Here is a 19,083-nt window from a genome sequence, read left to right on the forward strand (position 1 = left end):
CAGGTTCATGGCTTCCTCTCCAATGGTCTTAAATAGCATTGCTTAGCTTTTTAAATGTCCATGCACGTAAATCTTGACAAACTTGGAGACACTTTCCCCTCAAAAGATTTATCAAGCTCCTTCCTTTAGCCCTGGCAGTATCACCAGGCAAGTAAACTGAATCAGAGATGAATTTTGCTGTTACTGAACTGAAGGCCCATGCATAGGAAGAAAGCAGTGTAGTTCTCTGAGGCTTTTTGTAGGCAAAATTGATACTAAAACCCCAAAAGTTTTCTGAGCCTCCAAAAGCATTCTGAGATGCAACCTGCTGATCCCAAACACACAACAAAACTAATTTGTTTACCATCAAGTGTCTCAGAAAAATTACCGTTATCCTACAACCCAAACTTACAAAGTTCTTAAGTCTTTCAAAGTCAGGAGTGACAACAACGGGCTTAGACGGACATGCAGCACCTGCCAAAACAATAGATGCTATGGGAACAGACTAGTTCTGACAAACATTCAATTTATGAACTTGTCGTCATAAAGGATGAGCTAAGCAAAGCACAAAAAAAACCCCCTACGTACATAGAGCCCTCAAAAACTCTGCACTGTGCTTTCTCTCCTTTCCTTCGTTTTGGCAGTACTAAATACAAAACACAGAATGAGGAACCTACCAAATAGACAATATGCAGATCATTCTCCAGAACAAAGCTTTTCATAGCTCGCTGCAGGTCAGCAAAGATTTCCATGGCTTCAGTTGGTGAAAGAGAAGAGGAAAGAGTAGCTGAGCCAAGATGTGTTGGATGATATACCTTTGCTGTTAAAAACAAACAAACAAAACCAACCACACACACACAAAAAAACACACAGAGAAACAGTTAAGTGGAAGTTTTTATCTCATTTCCAGGTTGCAATGTATTTTATAGATATCAATTCTACTAACTATTCCCAACTGCTTTTTCAAGAAGAAATAGCATACTTCTCCATTCTGAAGACAGGAAAATGGAAACAATAAAAGGTTTAGGCTTGCCTAAGCCTAAACTAGCCTTTTTCAGAGGCCAGATCACAAGCTTGGATCCCTCTAACTATTCAGACTAACAGTTATGATAGCTATTTGAACAAAAAACACCGGAATCCCATCTGCCATCCTGCCTAGGAGCTATCATTTTGAGTATTTCTTTCTCAGGAACACCAAATATTTCCTATCATCTTTTCTTAAATGAGAGATACAAATTAACCTGTAATGGGGATTCTTACTATTACTGTAAGAGTCTCATCCTTAGCCATTTTGAGAAAATAGCCAAAATCAGGAAAAAATGCAACCATGTACACCAAGCAGTTCTAGAAGAGACTTGCAGTCACTTAGAATGTGCTGGTGGTTCTTCAGAAAGACAAAAATCATAGTCTACTGTTAACGTGCACAAATCCTGTAGTAAAAGGATGCCTTGTTTAAAAGTATTTTGGGAATTTATAGACTAGGATGCATCAGTCTTAGAGGTGATATGCAGAGAGAGGCCTTCCAAGAACACATGCATGCAAAAAAAAAAAATGTTAAAACAGGTATGAAGACACCCTCCAGAAAGCTAAAAAAATTCATGATACACATGATTCTTTAAAATAAAAACAAACATGCACAGAAGTCCTCATTAAAAAGTTACATTGAGCATGTACCCAGCTGCAGAAGATTTACTGATTCAAAACTGCTAACTGCAATCACTGGGAGGAACACCAACATTACCTTTCACATCATTGCCAGAGTCCAGAACCTGAATGAATTCATTTTCTAGCAACCATGCCACACAAGCCTCGATAGGTCCAGTCTGTGCTTTGCCTTGTGCTTTCTCATTTCCCCACTTGCTTTCTTTCAAGCTGGATGCAAGAAGAGTGCAAGAAGCATAGGTCTGCACATCATCTGGAGTGTCGGCCAGTCCCCCCACTATGATCTGTTGAAGAAAACTACTTGTTCATATTGCCAGAGAAGCAATAGGATGGAACATCAGATTGGAGAATCAAAGAGACTGATCCATCAGATATCTAAGTTTTAAAGAACCTGAACAAGAGAGGAACATGAAGCAAAGCAACTGCCAACCTTTAAGGATTTTTCTTGGCAAAAAGTTAGACACCTTAGGTAGAAGAAGACTAATCTATGGGAAAGAATGAATTATAAAATCTTATTTTGATACTGGACATACACATAGTAGCAATTTAGATTTGAGACTAACCCTAGGCGTTTTGCTTAGCCAACATTGTGAAATACTTTTAAAATATTAGAACACAAACTGCAATTTTCTGAAGACAAAAAGCAAAGCAGGAAGGAGGAGCTCTCCTAAGGCTCTTCAGCATAATGAAGTTTTCTCTTAATAAGTGTGAATGCTATACCCCATCTTTTTTTTTTTCCTGAGAGTGATTTTTTTTTTTACCCTTAGATTTTGTTCTCATTTTGTTTGTCACATAACTGCTTTTTCCTTTTGAGTCATTTCCATGCCTGTGTCTTCCTTGAGAAAGCAAGGTGTTTAGCTAAAAACTTTCTTTCATGGTTTCAATGGATTTTTTTCATGTTATAAAGCAACATCACCAGCGAGGAACCCCCATCTTTCAGATAGCCCTTATGTAGAAAAATGCATTTAGAAATTCCATTGGTCTGCTAAAAATTCAAAAATCTATGGAATCACAACCAAGTTAAGTACCACAGCAGCTTTCACAGGACAGTAAGAGTAGTACAGCAAAAAACTGTATTTAAAGAGTCTAAGCTCAGTTCAAGCCCAAAAGCAACTTTGGAAAAGGAGATAAGCTCACCTGTGTGGAGTAACACCCTTTTGGTCCTTTTTACTCCCGTAGGAACCCTACAAAGGAGGGCAGGCTAGAGGGAGTGAATTGGGTACAACACCCATTTGTTCACCAAAAATGTACTTTAAAAATTTCTATCATTTCTGTGCAAAAGAGGTAGATAAGTTGAGTAGGGAAGTAAGGGACCCTACAAGGTTCTACAAATGTCATTATGGCCCAATTCAGTCTACAAAGCCTCTGGGATCAGTAATTTACAAGTGTCTCCCAGTTAAGACTGTCAGGTCACACATGAAGTTTAAGAATTACACTTATTTCTGCCTGCAGTTTGAGTATATCAAAATGCAAAGGCAAAGCTTAGTAACCCTTGCTTGAGTGTGCTCACATCCTAATCTGCAGCAAGCAGAGACTGAAACATACCAAGCAAAATGCTGAATACTGAAGCAAGCTGGCAGACCCAAGTAATTGTCTTCTGAAGATGCTTGGGTTGACAAGGGAGGAAACAGTAGAAAAAGAAAGTGCACAGAAAATATTTGATGGTGTCACAAAAGAAACCATCCTATAATTACGAGAGTGCAAGCACCATTCTAATCCCTCTCCACGTACAGGTGTCCTGTACCTCAAGTATTGCTCTCTTCATGCTAGAAGCAACACCTTCCCCTTCTCTTCTAAGCAAACAACTGCAAACAGGCTTCAGAGATCCCTGAAGTAGAGCAGTTCCTTTTGATCTTTCTGAGGGCTTGCAAACTAAAATGCTCTCACCTATAGGAAAAGAAAACAAACAAAAAACATTACATACAGATCATCAAGGACATATTATTGGAATGGAAAACTGTAGATATTTTTGAAAAAGCTGAATTAAAAAAAAAAGAGAAAAACCTTTGCAACCTTGAACAGTGTATATCCATTGCTATGTAAGAGCCCTACAGATGCATAATAAGAACTAAAAGCAGAGCAAACTTCAAAGTTACATTAGCCTGGTCAGGGTCTTGCCAAATCAGCTAAGGAGCTTCCATAGCCTCACTTTGCATCTGCTTTGCTGCTGAACCACTCTCGCTTCTTCTTCTTCTGGAATTGACTGGAACTATAATATACAGTGGCATCAATTTTTCTTCTGCACTACATTATTGAACTGAAAAGATTCTCAAAAGCAAGAAGAAAACATAAAGGCTGCACAGCACTTTGACCATTTAAGTCAACCAGCTTCCACTCCCGAGATTAAATAACACAGATACCAACTTAATTCAGAAATCCAAAGTTATTAATCTAAGTAATTATGCATTCTCTGAAGTTTCCTATATGCATAGATATATATAGAGAGACACACATATATACACACATAAAATCTGAAGTATCCTGAATGGTACACTGAAAGTACATCTAAACATACCTTACCCTAAAATTCTCTATCAGACATTGTTAAGTTAATCCCTAACTACTGAAATTCTGTGGGTGACAAAAAAGTTCCCAGAGCTATGAAACAAAAATAAAAATAATGGGCCAATTCCTTTAATGAGACAATAGTACAGACCAGCCACGGAAAATGCAGTGGTCACATAAAGGAGATTTTTTCAACAAAGACATTACAGACAAACTAGGTCCCTGGGAGACCTAGCTAGTTAGAAGCTTTGCCAATTGGCACAGGATAAATGAATTATAGGTAGGACAAGCGTGCCTTTGACTAAGAAGAGACCATTAGATTTGGATTAGCCATAGAGTAAATATCATAATAGGTTTATGATAACTTGTTAAGATTTAAGTGCACATCATCTGGACACCAAGGTAATTTTGGTAGTGGGTATCTTAGTAAGATCCTAGGAATGTTAAGTTATGATAGAACTGTAGCCGTAGTAATGCTACGGTAATTAGCAAATCCAGAGGTAATGAAAACACAACTCCACTTAAATTTAATGAACAGAATAAATACCATAAATTCAGTGTACTTAAGTAACGAAATACAGATTAAACATGATTACATAAATGAATTACAGGATGAAAGACATGCTCAGAGGATGTGTCTCTGGGATTTTTTTTATCCTGCCAGGTGAAACTTTTGACATCTGTTGACTGTGTACTTTTGCCAGAGCTGAGAGTACAGAAGATAAACTGCCTGTAAGCATTGTTTTGTGAAATGAAAGCTTATTTTTATTTTAGCAATCAAGAACATTCACTCATTTCATATTTGGGTTCTGATGTGACCTACAATTCCCTCTGAAAACTTTGACTTTTCAGTGTGATAAATCTAACAGAAGATAGGTATCCATCCACTTGACTCTACACTGTCTGACAGTCATTCAAGACTTGGGGGAAACCCTTTCCCAAGATGCCAGTGAGAACCTAAAGCCAATAATTGCAACCTAGTAAACATTTAAAAAAAAAAAAAAGGGAACTAAGCTGTTCCAAGATCCCTTATTGAACATTTCAGATGAGACAGGAAGTCCAGGTTAGCATCAGACTAGACAAACACCAGAAGACTCCATTAAAAGCAAAAAAGGCCCTATTATATTTCTAGGTTTTGTTCAGCTATATTGAACAGCTTTACCTATTTCACCCTGGGAACATGACAGTTTTGATGAATGCAAAAATAATCCAATTTAATTTTCTAAAATGGTGGTTTTAAATTTCCATCAAATCAGGGAAAAAAAAATTAAAAAAAAAATCAAAACCTGAGACAATCAAACACTACAATGTTGGGAAGGAAGGAGGAAATCAACCCAACAGCATTTATCTTCTGTCTGTCAGCTGAATTTCATACCCACATAAGGCATTTTTTTCCAGCTGAAGTTGCTCTCCTCCTGTCTCCCTACTCTGTGAAAGAGTAGCAGCTGGTAATGTAGCTTTATGTTCTCATCCAAAAGACTCTGTGGAGTGGAAGAAAAATGGTACATTCATGAAGCTCATCAGCATAAAATCAACTGCTTACTGTGCAAAACACAGTCACATCAGAACTGTCAAAAAAAGGGTACTAATTATTGTAACTTGAAGGGAAAAAAAAAAAAGAAACTTCAAGGAATAATGTAATTTTACACCTGCCAGCTACACTCAAATGACAAAGTCTGGAAAATTTCAAAATACATCATGCAGCTGCCCTTTTCTTTAACACATAGGGATAGCTCACAGAGATATAGGTCGCAAAATGCTCTGTTGCTATGCTACTCCGGCAAAAATAGAAAGTTAAATGTAAGAACAGTCTGCTTACATCGGGTTCCAGCAAGCACCAATCAAACCATCAGTAGGGCAAATCCCACTTCCTACTTCTCTTGAACTTCTTATTTTCTACTGTGTTTATACTTGTATAATACAATTTTTCCAAATACCATCCATGAAGACAAATTTCCATTGCAAATTAAAATAACAGGCAGGATTATTTTGTTGAACATAAAATCAGTGCCACTGTATGCATGAAGACATCATATTATCTAAGAACTACTGTTCATATTTCCCATATATCTGTCACATTCCTATTTTCAAGATCCATAAAAGTTACATAAAGATACATAAAAGTTAAGTTTAGCGAAAGTTTAATAAATCCAAATCAGAACTTCAGACAACAGAAGAAGTTTGTCAAATTATGGTTGTAGACTTTAAATGCATTTCTTACATTTTAGGTCTGTCCAGTGAGAATTCTGTAAATTTTCTCACTGAAAGTGTAAACACTTTTGTAAACTGACCATGGATCACAGAATTAAGGCAAATGAACAACACAGCCTTAGAAGCTAACAATAACTGAAAGGAGTAAATAGCCCCTTCCTGAAGTAACTGACACACAAATACCAAAGTAAGTCTCATGCGGTGAAAAGAATCCCCTGGGAATTACAATTTTTACACCTTTAATACCAAACAAATTCATCTTGATTAACTTAATCATACTGAATACCAAAGGAATTCATCATGATTAGTCACTAATTGCAAAGCACTGCCCTGGATTTAATCAGGTTAACACTGTTCTTAGAGAATATTAATAAAGCCTCTGCTTACCCTCTGTGTCTACTCCTTTCCTGCCAGCCCTTCCAGCCATCTGCTTGTAAGCAAGAATGTCCAGCAGTCTGCCACCAAACATGGGAGTTCGTATAATTACCCGGCGTGCAGGCAAATTCACTCCAGATGAGAGCGTGGAGGTTGCTGCTAGGACTCTAATCAAGCCCTGGCGAAAGGCTCCTTCAATGACGTCCCGTTCTTCAAAAGTAAGACCTGAGGAGAGATGACTTTTAGCGAACCTAGTAGTGCTGAGACTGCATTTAAGAGCCAATAATGTTACTGTCAAGCAAGAGAAAGAACAAATTTAATGAACATTCGCCATTCAGTGTTAGGAACTAGACTCACAACCCTACCTCAGTTAAATTCTTTCAAATCGTAAGCGAAGCAAACTTTCATCATTAAGTTTTCATCATTCAATTGACAGTAATAGTTATAAACTACCTTTTCTAAGGTGCTTGTACACATTGTAGCAAGATGAACAACTATTTACTACATATCTACAAGTACTGCAAGTAAATAAGTAACGAAAGAAATAAAATAAAAAGAAGAAAACTGGATGTAACAAACACAGTAAGGAACTGGGATTTAGTAATTTAGTAAATAAGTAAAGAAAGAAATAAAATAAAAAGAAGAAAACTGGATGTAACAAACACAGTAAGGAACTGGGATTTAGTAATTTACAGTCCTGACCCTGGAAAACTTCTTCATTATTTCCATATATACATATCTTTCTATGTTTCCTTGAGGGCTTCTTGCCAATTTTATTCTTGAGAAAGCAATTCACACTCTATAATCATTTGGAATTATTTCCCCTACATATTCAATGCCATAGCTACTGTTCTCTCTTCCAGAGGCAATGCTTTCTCTCAGTGGATCAACAGGTGACATACATTATTACCTTCTTAAAGAAATAAAAGATCTAGCCAGAAGCGTTTGTGGCACATGCTCCTTTTATTTTTATTTTCATTGTTATACTTCTATTCTTCTATTTACTCATCTATTTCAGTATTAAGTTGAGGAAAATAGCTCTGAAATACTCTGGCAGCTTTAGAGACAACTTGAAAATGCTTGGGCTGCAAATCAGCTGATTTTTCAGCCATTTCACAAAAAAAAAAAAAAAATTTAAGTTGTACTTAAAAAGTTGCTGTTATCCAACAGAACAGAGAGAAGATTTATCATAACAATTTGTGAATTAAAATCTTCTGCCACAATAAAAGAATTTCAGGTTTACCTCTAACTGTGAGAATCTCAAAGCATTTTAATTCAGTCATAAGCTACAGAAGGCTTTGAAAAGCAACTGGTAAATTGCTGCCAGCTACAGCAAAAAGAACCCACATGACTTGACCATTACAGAATTCAAGACCAACGTATTCAGGAATACCTGCATGATGAAATGCCACTCCCCATGGCAAAGTACGTTGGAGCACAGAGTCCAGGCCTGAGATAGAACGCTTAAGCTGATCCAGAACCTCATCAATCCCTTCTCTGTCCACAACAACAGGGGCAAGGGCTGAGTTTTTTGCAGAACCTTGAGAGAGACAATATTTTTATAGTTTCTACTAAAATTAATTTTCGTTAAAGGTACTGTGCATACTACAGTCTTCTATTAACTACTTTTCTCTTACTCTCAGCCTGTTGCAAACTGTAGAATTCCCTGGCAATGATGTCTGCTAGCTTCTCACACCAGTTCTTGGATGGACAGAAAAGCAGGACTGAGTGGCCATCACAAACAGTCTCATAACACAGGCTCACAACATGGTCTTCATCTCCCTGAATTGAGACAAAATATTTTCAACGCACTCTCAACACTGAATGGAGTTTGCAAATGCTGTCATTCTTCTGTGTCACAGTAGGAATCTTCTACTTCAAGTCAGAAAGAGGAGCAAACAAAGATGCAGCACCGTTATCTTCATTTCTGTCTTGCTTTAGGAAGTCCAAACACTAGTATGACCACATTGTTGAGGACAGCCCTAGACCTAACCATGAATAAATCTAAGGCTTTACATCTTGTTTTCATAAATCTGTTTCTGAATGAAGGCCACACAGTGCACAAAAAAAAAAAAAAAAAATCACTGCAACCTCCATGTCATGGCTAACAGCAGTGGGGAAGAACTAGGAAGAGCCCCAAGGGAAAACATGCCTCTACAGTAACTAAGGAAGACTTATCAGCTGGGATGCCTGAACTAAAAGCATGAGATGTAGTAATCAGCATCCCCAATAACATGCACCCAGCAAGCACTGCTGACCAAAGACTGCAAGTGTTCAGAGCACAGTGGAAGGCTTTTATGGATGCTTATATAGGTGTGCACACAAAACCCTATTGTTTACAGCTTGCCTTTTTGGTTTTAAGATCCTAAGAGAGTTCATGCAACTGATCTGTTTTGCTTGGTTAAGCCAGATTCTCTTCCAGCAAGCAGGCCAAAAGAGGAAGAGAAAAAAGGTAGGCATACAAGTAAGAAATAAAAAGCACTAAAATGCAAATGAAAACAGGGGAGCAATGGCAGGAACTGTATATATACACATCAAAAGCTCGGTAAGGATTCAGCCAAATTCAGCAGAAGTGGTGAGGTCATCAAGTTCCCTTCCCTAGTGCTGTTTGAGGTACAGAACAGAAGTCTGAAAGTCCAGTGATAGATTTCAAGCCCAAAAGGATCACCTGGTCTTACAAAATAAACCAACTCCCGTAAACTGTTGAGTCATAAGCCTACTTTAGTTCTTTCTCTCACTTAATTACCTATGCAAAGCAACCACTTCAAAAAATACCCAGAAAAGGAGATGCAACATCAGCTTCTCAATATGACCACATAAAAGCAAGCTTCTAGATAGTCTTGTCACAGACGTTTCCTTTTGTTTCTCGAATCCTTTTTCTTTGCTGTGCCACCATGCTACTGATAACAGAATGTTTGCACACAAGGAGAACTGGCTGCAAAGCATTCCAAAACATTGCCAGCATTCAGCCCACATTGTCCAACTACTACACTAGTATTACACAGAGCAGTTGAAAGGACTGGACCCTTCAAAGACTCCACAAAAAAGGAACCTACAAGTAGGAAGTGCAAATTTCCCACTGCTACGCATTTGGTTCTTCCAAATCATTATAGTACGTTACCCTTAACTTTTCATACCCTTTTCAAGTGCACAAAAGTACTAAATACTGGTAACAGATTCAGAAGAATCAGGATGGACATCTGCCTTCTAATCAGTGACAAAATTAGATCATTTAGCAGTTTAACATAAGCAGGTTCAGTACCACATTTTAATGCAAATATATTCTCCCAATGATTAATGCAAATTCCTTGGCATAACTAGGAAATATTTACCTTCATTTATGAAAAGTCAACTAGATTCCAGGACACAAGATAGAGTAGTGGGTAAGGAGAGAATCAAGCTCTTTATACCTGTCAAGTGCTCAGAAACAAGACAGCTGCAAAGTCAACTTTGTCTTCAAGTCTGATTCAAGAAACTTTAAGAACTTCATGAGTGTGTTTTGGTTTGGTTTTTGTTTAAATCAGTAGAAGACAAAAAAAAATTTGTCCTTAGTGTAAGCATATAAACTATGAAGTAAATAATGAAGTTGGGAATGTCATCTATTAAAAACAAAAATTAAAGACATACCAGTAGCTGTCTTTTTAACTTTAGCTGTACGAAAGGGGTTAACCCAAAGCCATTGCTCAGAGTTTTGTTACCTTTAGTTGAAGCTTGGGCTGGAATTCTCGCACTAAATTCATGGATGAGTCATAAATGTTGCTGCCAATTTTCACCCATTCCTTGAGGGGCACAGGACGAAAATCCGTACAGTATAGCTCTGCATCTAACCATGAGGCTAGGAGTCCCAAGTTAGGGAGAGTAGCACTCATGCCTACTATCTGTATCCCACCAAAACCAGGACTGGTTACCTTCACCTGTCTGGAAGCGGTTAAAAGAAAATTAAGGTTAGTGACAGGCTACTGTTCTGGAAAACAGGATTCAGAAAAACTAACTCAGTCTACTTCCTTCTGGAGTCTAAAATGCAAAAGTATTTTTTTCAACTTCTTGACAAAGAAACAAGCCATACTCTACTTTTAGCAAACACAATGTCAGGTTATGCACTGATAACAAGATAATTCAACTTTTTATCATTTTGAACATAAACTTTAAGCTTTTTCAGGTAACAACAACCATAAACTGACTGCATATTTGGAGAAACTGAAAACAAATAAATAAATCAACTATTTCCTTGCCATTAACAAAAACATGGAAATAAAGAAATGGTCCAGTCTCCACTGCAGTCTTTCAAAGCTTAAATGCCTTAATCGAAACACTTCCATTTGTTTCAATTTCAGGACAAATAATACTAGACTAAGGGTCTTCCTAGAGCTGGGAACAAAAGCCCTTAGTTCAGCAAAGAAGAAAGCAGCTTTAGTTCTCAAAGTGCTGAACAGCAGCTTCCACTAAAGGCAGTGAGAAGTAATGGACTCTTAACAGACCTGAAAACATAAACCATTAATTTAGATACCCAAATGTATATTTTAATTCAGGCTTTTACATCCACACAATAGGGGAATTTTTATGCTTCTAAGCCTATGTTTAAAAACTACTCATTTGCATTACACTGAGCCACAAATTGAGACTTTAAAAAATAAAAAAGTCTGACAAATCAATGCGAGCTCAGAAACAGCCAGAAACTTCTTAGAAGATCCTGGTAATCCTGGCAAAGACAAGACAGAGGAAACAAGACTGCCCAGAAGCTAAAGTAAAAAAGGCCAGTCACTGACGAGACAGAAATAAGGAAGATGTGGAGAGGCAGACTTTCTCTTATCCAAGTTCTTCAAGCATTTGCTAGTACAGCTCCGCCATCTAGGTTGCAGATCTCTCCCCCTAAAGCAGCTTTTGACCTTCAAGGATTAAAAACGTTCCAGCTCCACAGCACACTCTTTGTCTGGGGAAGAGAAAAATCTGCTGCAGAATTTTGTCTGGGTCTGCAAAAGCCTCGCAGAGAAGCAAGGGCACCCATGCTGGCAACAGCCATCAGAGAACTTTCTCTTGGTGTGAAGACACAGCCTTATACTTCAGTGGGACATCTGGCTAACCGCTTAAAAAGCTCTTAAAAGCACTGGTCATTCTGATAATTGGTCCAACTGGACAGTGTTTAAAGAATTTGGATAAAGGGGGTCCCATTAAATAACAGAAAAAAAAAAAAGCACCACAGACTTGGGAGGACATTTGAGAGAAAATGTGGTCTTCGGGCATCTCAAGTGGATTCCAAAACAAAAATAGCAGCCACTTCCTTCATGTCAGAAAGTGGCACAGGGAGCCACTGCCAACCTGACCATGATGAAGAGATGGAGGATCTAGGCTCTAAGCCTTCACCATATAGGCGCTAAGTATTGCATCTTCCCAGGAACATTCCTTGATGCATCTGTCCCCTTTTCCCCCTGACAAATGTTTTCTCCTTCCTGCTTCTTCAACGCAAGGGAGTAAAGCAGAGAGTAGACCCGCACCTGTGCTGCAGCTACACGATAAGCCGCCAAGGTAAAAGAAGTGGCAAAGCCACTCACACTGCTCTGAAGTGTACTGGCTTCCAGGACTTATGGGGAGAATATGAGAAAAAGTCAGAGGTGATTAGACCCAGAACACTGCTGGATCCTGGAAATCAGGATGGGAAATACTGGCTAAAACATCTGGCAGAGAGCTTGTAGAAATGGCAGTTGTCCCAGAAATAAATAGGTAGTCTGTGCTTAGCCCAGCACTGGTACGACTCACAAGACAGCAGCAGAGAAAACTGGCAAAATCTGGCCTTTGGTGCTAAGGGAACAGCTGATTTTGACTCTTCTCTCAGCACCACCAATAAAGATTAGGAATATCAATACACAATCTCCTCCATTTGCCTTCGTCTGTGTTCAGGCACTATGGAGCTGCTGGACGGCTTGGTGCTGGAGATCTAGGTACTGAATTCTTAGAAGCCTCTAAAGCTTTTCTGAAACATCTCATCTGTTCCCCAGTGTCCAATCATTTGTGCTAAAGGCAAGAAACCATGCAACCACTAGGCTGTCACATGTTATAAGCAAAACCACAGATCACCCTGAGCAGCGCTAACTAAGCAGGCTACTGGCGCATCCTCTTATGTCTTCTGATCAATTCACCATTGACAAGTTAACAGCATGCCCACTCTTCCACAATACCTGAACATTTCAGTAGGATAAACAGCCTATTCCATGAAACACTGAAAAATTAAGCAAGGCCAGTCCACTAGCAAAAACGTTAAAAGAAATCCAAAGGTTTTTAAAAAATTTAAATAGGCTAAAAAAGTAAATGAAAGTTTCAGCCTTATTTCTTTTCCTGAGAGAATGAATCCCATGGTAGCTCACAAATTGAAAACCATGAGGAAAAGAGGTTTTGACTACAACAGCAGGCCTCTGAGAGGTGGTATGATGAGACCTTAATAACTAAAATAGTCTAAGTCATCAGTCTCATGAAAACCCTGGAGCTAACCCAAATTTCCAACCACCCAGAGAACAAAACATTTAGAGCCATCCATAATTAGCATTAAAAGATCAACATCCTGGTCTACCCACCGTTTTGGAGCCTTCTTTGTAAAGTATCTAACTTTGGTCAGAAGGAGTTCCAGCAGATATCCTCGATGAGAGTCTCCCAGCATGTGCAACTCATCCACAACCACCACTCCTGATAAAGAGAAGCACTCAGGTTATATCTGACAAAACTCCAAACTGAGAATAGATGGCCTTGATCCTTTCATATTCCACATGATGAACTGAAATTTATACTTGCAAATCCAGCTGCGCTTACCAACACCACTACGGCTTCCTTCTGTCACTGATGCTTCCGAGAGACACAAATCGTGACCAATGTCATGACATTTCAAACCCCCCACAACATCACACACACACAATCAGCTTTTAAAAAAATAAATAGATAGACTTGTTAGTCTGGCCACCACACAAAACAGCATTGCAGCATCTATACTGTAACCTCTCTGCAAGTAAAAAAACCCAGGCTTCAGAGTGTCTGCAAAGGAACATTCCAGCACCCAGATGAGCTAGACAAAAGCTCTGTTGACATCACTGTCTTAGTTAAAAACATCACTCCTTACTAATGCAGTAATGTCAGAAAAAACCCCTAGAGCAGATGCAATTTCACTGGCATACCCTGCTTCCTATTGTATCTTTTCTCACTAACCAAACCTGGAATGAGCACTACTATTTAGCTTTGGCTTCCTAATGAAAAAAGAAAAACCATCTTACATGACTGCTCTCTTGTCATCCTACCTCCTGCAAATGACTTTTTTATTCTATTAGCCACCTCCATCAAATTTGTAAGATGTGTAGAAATACTGAAAAGAATAATGTCTAAACAGCTTTCTGAATATCAGCAGCTGGAGACAACAGACCAGATGAGGGTCTCCGCTGAGGAAAAAACAGAGCCACTACAACTTGGCCACCCAGCGCACCTCCTGCACACATCCCAACTAGCAGCAGTATGCACCCTTTCTGGCCCGCTGACAGGGTCACAGGGACATGGAAGAAGCTGAAGGAAGGTTAAACAAAAAAAGCAGGGCACAGGGGACACAAGCTTTCATTAGTTCTGCTGCTGTGGAATTTTTTTTCCTCTTTGGTGCAGCTATGTAATATCTTCCTGGTACAGCTAAAATAGCAGGAGCTTAAGGGCAAATGTGACCTTATATTATCTGTTTCAATGCTATTTTTCCTTCTCTTTTTTTTTCTCTCCTTCCTACGTATGTTCCTTCTCTCTCCGTCTGTTTTCTCCCCCCTTCTCTTTCAAGCCACTTAAGTTTGAAGAGTGCTACACTGCTTCATAAGCCTCTTTTACAAACTCCCACCCATCCAGCTCCTCTGTCTTCCTGTACTTCCTCTATTCTGTGCTGGCTTGTAAAAAATGGTATCTCGTTGGTCACCAAATACATATTTATTCAGCTACCAGAAAAAGCTTCTTCCTGCTTTCCAATACAACAGTCTGTCTGAATTCTTCCAGCAGCTGAGACAGGACAGTGTAATCAGATATCTACCAAAGTAAAATTCATACAAGTTACCTTCCCAGTCTTTGTGCCAAGCAGCAGCACATTTTGCTTCCTGAAATGAAGAATAGAACACTAGTGGTACCTACAGGCCAAAGCACAGGGAATGCCACTGTATGTCGTACGGGCCACTTGTTCTATACCTTCTGCTGCTACTCAGCTATAATACATATTCAAACCCACGCTAAACCTGTGTACTGTATTGCCCTGGCAGTCTGCAAGCTAGTGAGACCTGTCACACATGCACAGTGCTCTCCTCTATTCAGGCAGTACTTAGAACACACCCACTGGGATAACACAGCAGGAGCAATCAGGGAACCAGTATCTTTCCCAATGCCATCCTCACCTTAAAATGGAATTGCAGCCAAGGAGGACTACGGGTATGCATGCAATGGTATTTTCTACTGAACAACAAGCTCAGCAGTGTAAGTGGGGCCAGAATTCTGTTATACTGCACTGCTACTGAAAATGAGGCTAGCCTTATTCTCCTATTTCTGTCTGGAAATTAGGTATGTCCATAGAAGACTGCTGAAAAAAAACTACTAAAAAGTACCTAAGAGCTGTCATACATGTTTACTGTGGAATAATTAGGCTGCTTTCAGTCCACATCCTGTTTAAAACTAAGAAGTTCTGAATGACAGGCAAGGAGGATTTGATTTTTTTTTTTAATACAATTAAACCAGTAATTTTTTAATTTCAACTTTAAATTAAGAAAAGAAACAAGTATCACTACAGCACATTACAAATCCATTCCCAGCTGACACATTGAAAAGGCGTCAGATTCTTCTCTAATCTGCTTTCCCAAAAATTTCTTTAGCATCAGTGACAAGGGGCTGAACAAGAGGAATATCATCTCCTGTGTACCTGGATGTTCAAAACTGACACACATTATATAATAATTAGCAACACAAAATTGCTTTTAACTGCTTCATACAGCAAAGAGAGCTCTGCCAGGCAGAGGATTTGAGTTTCTCTCAACAATTTCCAAAGGCAACGTGAGCTATCAGCAGGGGGTTGACATCAACAAAAGGAACAGCTCAAGCTTGAGATGGAATCCAGCCAGAACTGCAGTCATCTCCCAATAACTCATCTCAAAAGATAAAACACCCTCATTATGAACTGGTCTAAATTTAGAATTAATTAGAAGACGAGGTACAATCTTGCAGTTTCAGACAAGCTTGCTTTAGGTGACAGTTAAACTGGCATTTTCAGCTCATGCCCGTGTTTTGCAGCTTTTATGAAAATTTATCTCCAAATAGAAATTTTGTCAATTTCTTAATTTAAAGATGATTTTTAAACTCAAATTTAATTTAAAACTTAATTTCAAATAAGCATATAAAGAAAAAAATATATTTTTACCCTTCTTTCAGTTATATGGTCATATTGGGGCACAAGGGAAATGGAAGGTTTCAGCAGAGGTGTTTTCAAATGGCGAGAGAAAAACATGATGCTTTAAGGAGGTATTGGAGTTGAGGATACATATTCAAACTCAAATCTTGTAATCGCTTGCCTGGTTATACTTATATGACTCTTCTCAGGCACATTCATCTTAGATAGCACAACAAAACGTAACAATGGAATGGAGGTACCAACCAAAGGGATTTGGCGTATCTCTAGCTTCTGAAAGATGATATCATTAAACAATACTTTTTAGTATACCAAACATGCTTCTAAGGCACCCAAGCCAACATAAATATGGACATCATGACCCCACTCTCTGTCTTATGTTGGCAGTACAGCTTGTACAGTGTACTGACCTAGGATCAAACCACCCCTATTTAAAACAAACAAAAAAAACCCCTTAAGTAGCCATATATTGAAATAACTAACTGCACGATCACCAGTTTTCTTGCAAGGGAAGGGGTGAAGAAGTACATTCAAGAATCGGGCTGGTCTGCAGAAGCCTCAATATGAATGAGCTTAAAATGCTGCACAACCATGTTCATCCACTCATCTTCCAGCCCACTGGCAGTCTAAAGCGTTCATGGTGATCCAGCCCCTACAGACCCAGGTATGAATGTGTTATCCCATGATCTCACACTCTGAAAAAACCTGCAAGGCTTTATTTCCCTTATTCTCTCTTGTGTTTAAAAAACTCTTCTGGTCTACAATGCTGCAGAATATTATGACACCAGATGCACATGGAACAGCAGTTTCATAGGTGGAGGTCATGGAGCAGTTTGATACTCATCTCGTTTTCCAATTTTTATATTCTTAAAATAGCAACCACCTATGTTACAGGCCAGAGTGAATATAGGAAGGATTACTGTATAAAATATAATTGGTATAGCTTTACTGAGCAGGGAAACAAAGAGAACAAACTTCTGACTGGACTAGGAAAAAACATCTCTCTCCAAGTGCACACTGGAAACACAGGGCTTCTTCAGGTTTTATATCTCCTCCCCAACACTAACTGAATACTACCATTATCTAGTGGCCATCAGGGCCATGGTGACCCAGAAGTCTACATTACAAGGACAGAGGGCTTTTGAGTAAACTACAAGAGAGAAATGAATGTCACAGCCCTCCTAGTCACCATGCCTACCCAGAGGAGCTCTATGTATTCATTCCACTTATTTTGACCCAGATGAGCACCAAACACAATTCCTCCTCTTTCTTGAGCTAAATGAAGATAAACCATGGATGCCACAATCCCTGTCCAAAACAAATGAACATACATACATTCTTGAACTCAAACATATCCCAGACCTTTAATTCAACTTCATTAATTAGAAGACACTTTCTAGCTATGGGAATCACTGCTTCCTGCAGCTAATCACTGTCCATGGATTTTCATCCATGTGAGACAAACTAAAACCTGCAGCTTCTACCTACTGACCCCAGCCACTGAGCTACATAGAATAGTCCTGACTGCCTTCCTAAATCCAAATCAGAGGTGCTCTGGAGGAAGAAAAATTGCTCAGTTTTCCTAAATGGCATGTCTGTCACATACAGAACTGAGCAAATTCAAATTATCCCATGATTTCACATGTGCTCAGAGTATGTAATAAACCTCATCCCCACAATGGTCAAGCCTTAGTATTTTACCCAGTGAGTCCATTTTGTTTTCTTCTATTAGTCTATTGATTAGACCATTGGCTTTCTCGATGGTGCAGACAGCAACGTCCAGGGCAGAGAAACGTCCAGCAGGAGACATGCTTCCCATGTAGCCTTCAACTCTCACATCCACCTCCTGAAACAGGGCCTGTTTTCCAAGGATAGAGAATGTCATGCCAAGGTTACAACTCTGAATTTTGACCAATGCCTGCTGGAGTCACATAAAAGCCAGCATCCTAGAACCACAGTCTCTAGTACTTATAATGCCAACTAATCACATTAAATCCACAGCTCAGTCAGTTACTGCTACCTTTTTCCACTGACATTTGTTATTTCCAAAGCAGAAGCCACACAGTACACATTGCAAGATAAAGTGTACATAACTGAGTAAGAGGTGGGGACCACTGTTTTGTATAAAAACATTTACTATTAAAAAGGTTAGAGAACACACAGCGCAACAGTTTATAATACCAGTGGGTTATGTACAAAAAAGCCTTGCTCCTGAGAAATTCTGGACAAAAGCCAAACATGGGACCCCAAACACAAAGATGTCGCATCTCCCACTGAAAGTCAAGAAACAACAACTTATTTTCTTCCACAGCTTATTATTGCAGTGCCAAAGCTTTGGCACATTACATTAACATTACTTTACATTAACTGCATTAACAAATGGTACAAATGTTTGAACCAGATGGGTAGGATACCGTATGATTTCAAGTATGTACAGCTACAGCCAAACCAGGCCAGGAGAAGCAGAACACAACATCGATAAATCTCCAGCTTTAAAAGATTAAAGCAAAACATGTCTCCATTAGCAATCACTACAAGTAGCTCTTGCACTCAGTTTGTAGCATTTTGTAGCAATTTGCAAGGTTAAGATACTGTCTCAGTTTATTAACACCCAAAATGTCTCAAATGTCAGAAACTATAACAAAAATGCCTGCTTGTTTTGTATTTGGTTTTAGTAATTGTTGTTACTTTGACATATTAGCTAATGGAAACAATGTTTAAATAGCTGGGGTGAGGAAGCCAAAACATAACCACATTCTGCAGAACAAATTTTTAGCAGAGTCAAAGTGAAACCAAAGGCACAAAATTCTGGTTGAACACCCCAAGGAAAGCTAAAATATCCCTTTATCTTTTCAGATAACATTGACACCTTCCCTTTGTAGTTTTGCAGACACAATGTCTAATTAGAAAATTCCTTTAAAGTTTGTATATTATAAAATCTGTGAATAAATGCAAGTAAT

General features: G+C 38.8%; 1 protein-coding gene across 1 annotated transcript in view; it reads right to left on the bottom strand.

Annotated features, from left to right (window-relative positions):
* Positions 1-19,083, bottom strand: part of POLQ (DNA polymerase theta) — a 53,936-nt gene that overhangs the window by 30,594 nt on the left and 4,259 nt on the right. The window contains exons 4-12 of the mRNA XM_069785869.1: positions 17,825-17,981; positions 13,299-13,407; positions 10,431-10,650; positions 8,370-8,514; positions 8,126-8,272; positions 6,745-6,957; positions 3,386-3,528; positions 1,721-1,925; positions 657-799 (exon numbers count right to left, since the gene is read on the bottom strand). Coding sequence (XP_069641970.1) covers positions 657-799; positions 1,721-1,925; positions 3,386-3,528; positions 6,745-6,957; positions 8,126-8,272; positions 8,370-8,514; positions 10,431-10,650; positions 13,299-13,407; positions 17,825-17,981 — 1,482 coding nt within the window. The remainder of the gene's footprint in view (positions 1-656; positions 800-1,720; positions 1,926-3,385; positions 3,529-6,744; positions 6,958-8,125; positions 8,273-8,369; positions 8,515-10,430; positions 10,651-13,298; positions 13,408-17,824; positions 17,982-19,083) is intronic.

This window comes from Haliaeetus albicilla, chromosome 6 (genome assembly GCF_947461875.1).
Source record: "Haliaeetus albicilla chromosome 6, bHalAlb1.1, whole genome shotgun sequence".
Lineage (NCBI taxonomy): Eukaryota > Metazoa > Chordata > Aves > Accipitriformes > Accipitridae > Haliaeetus > Haliaeetus albicilla.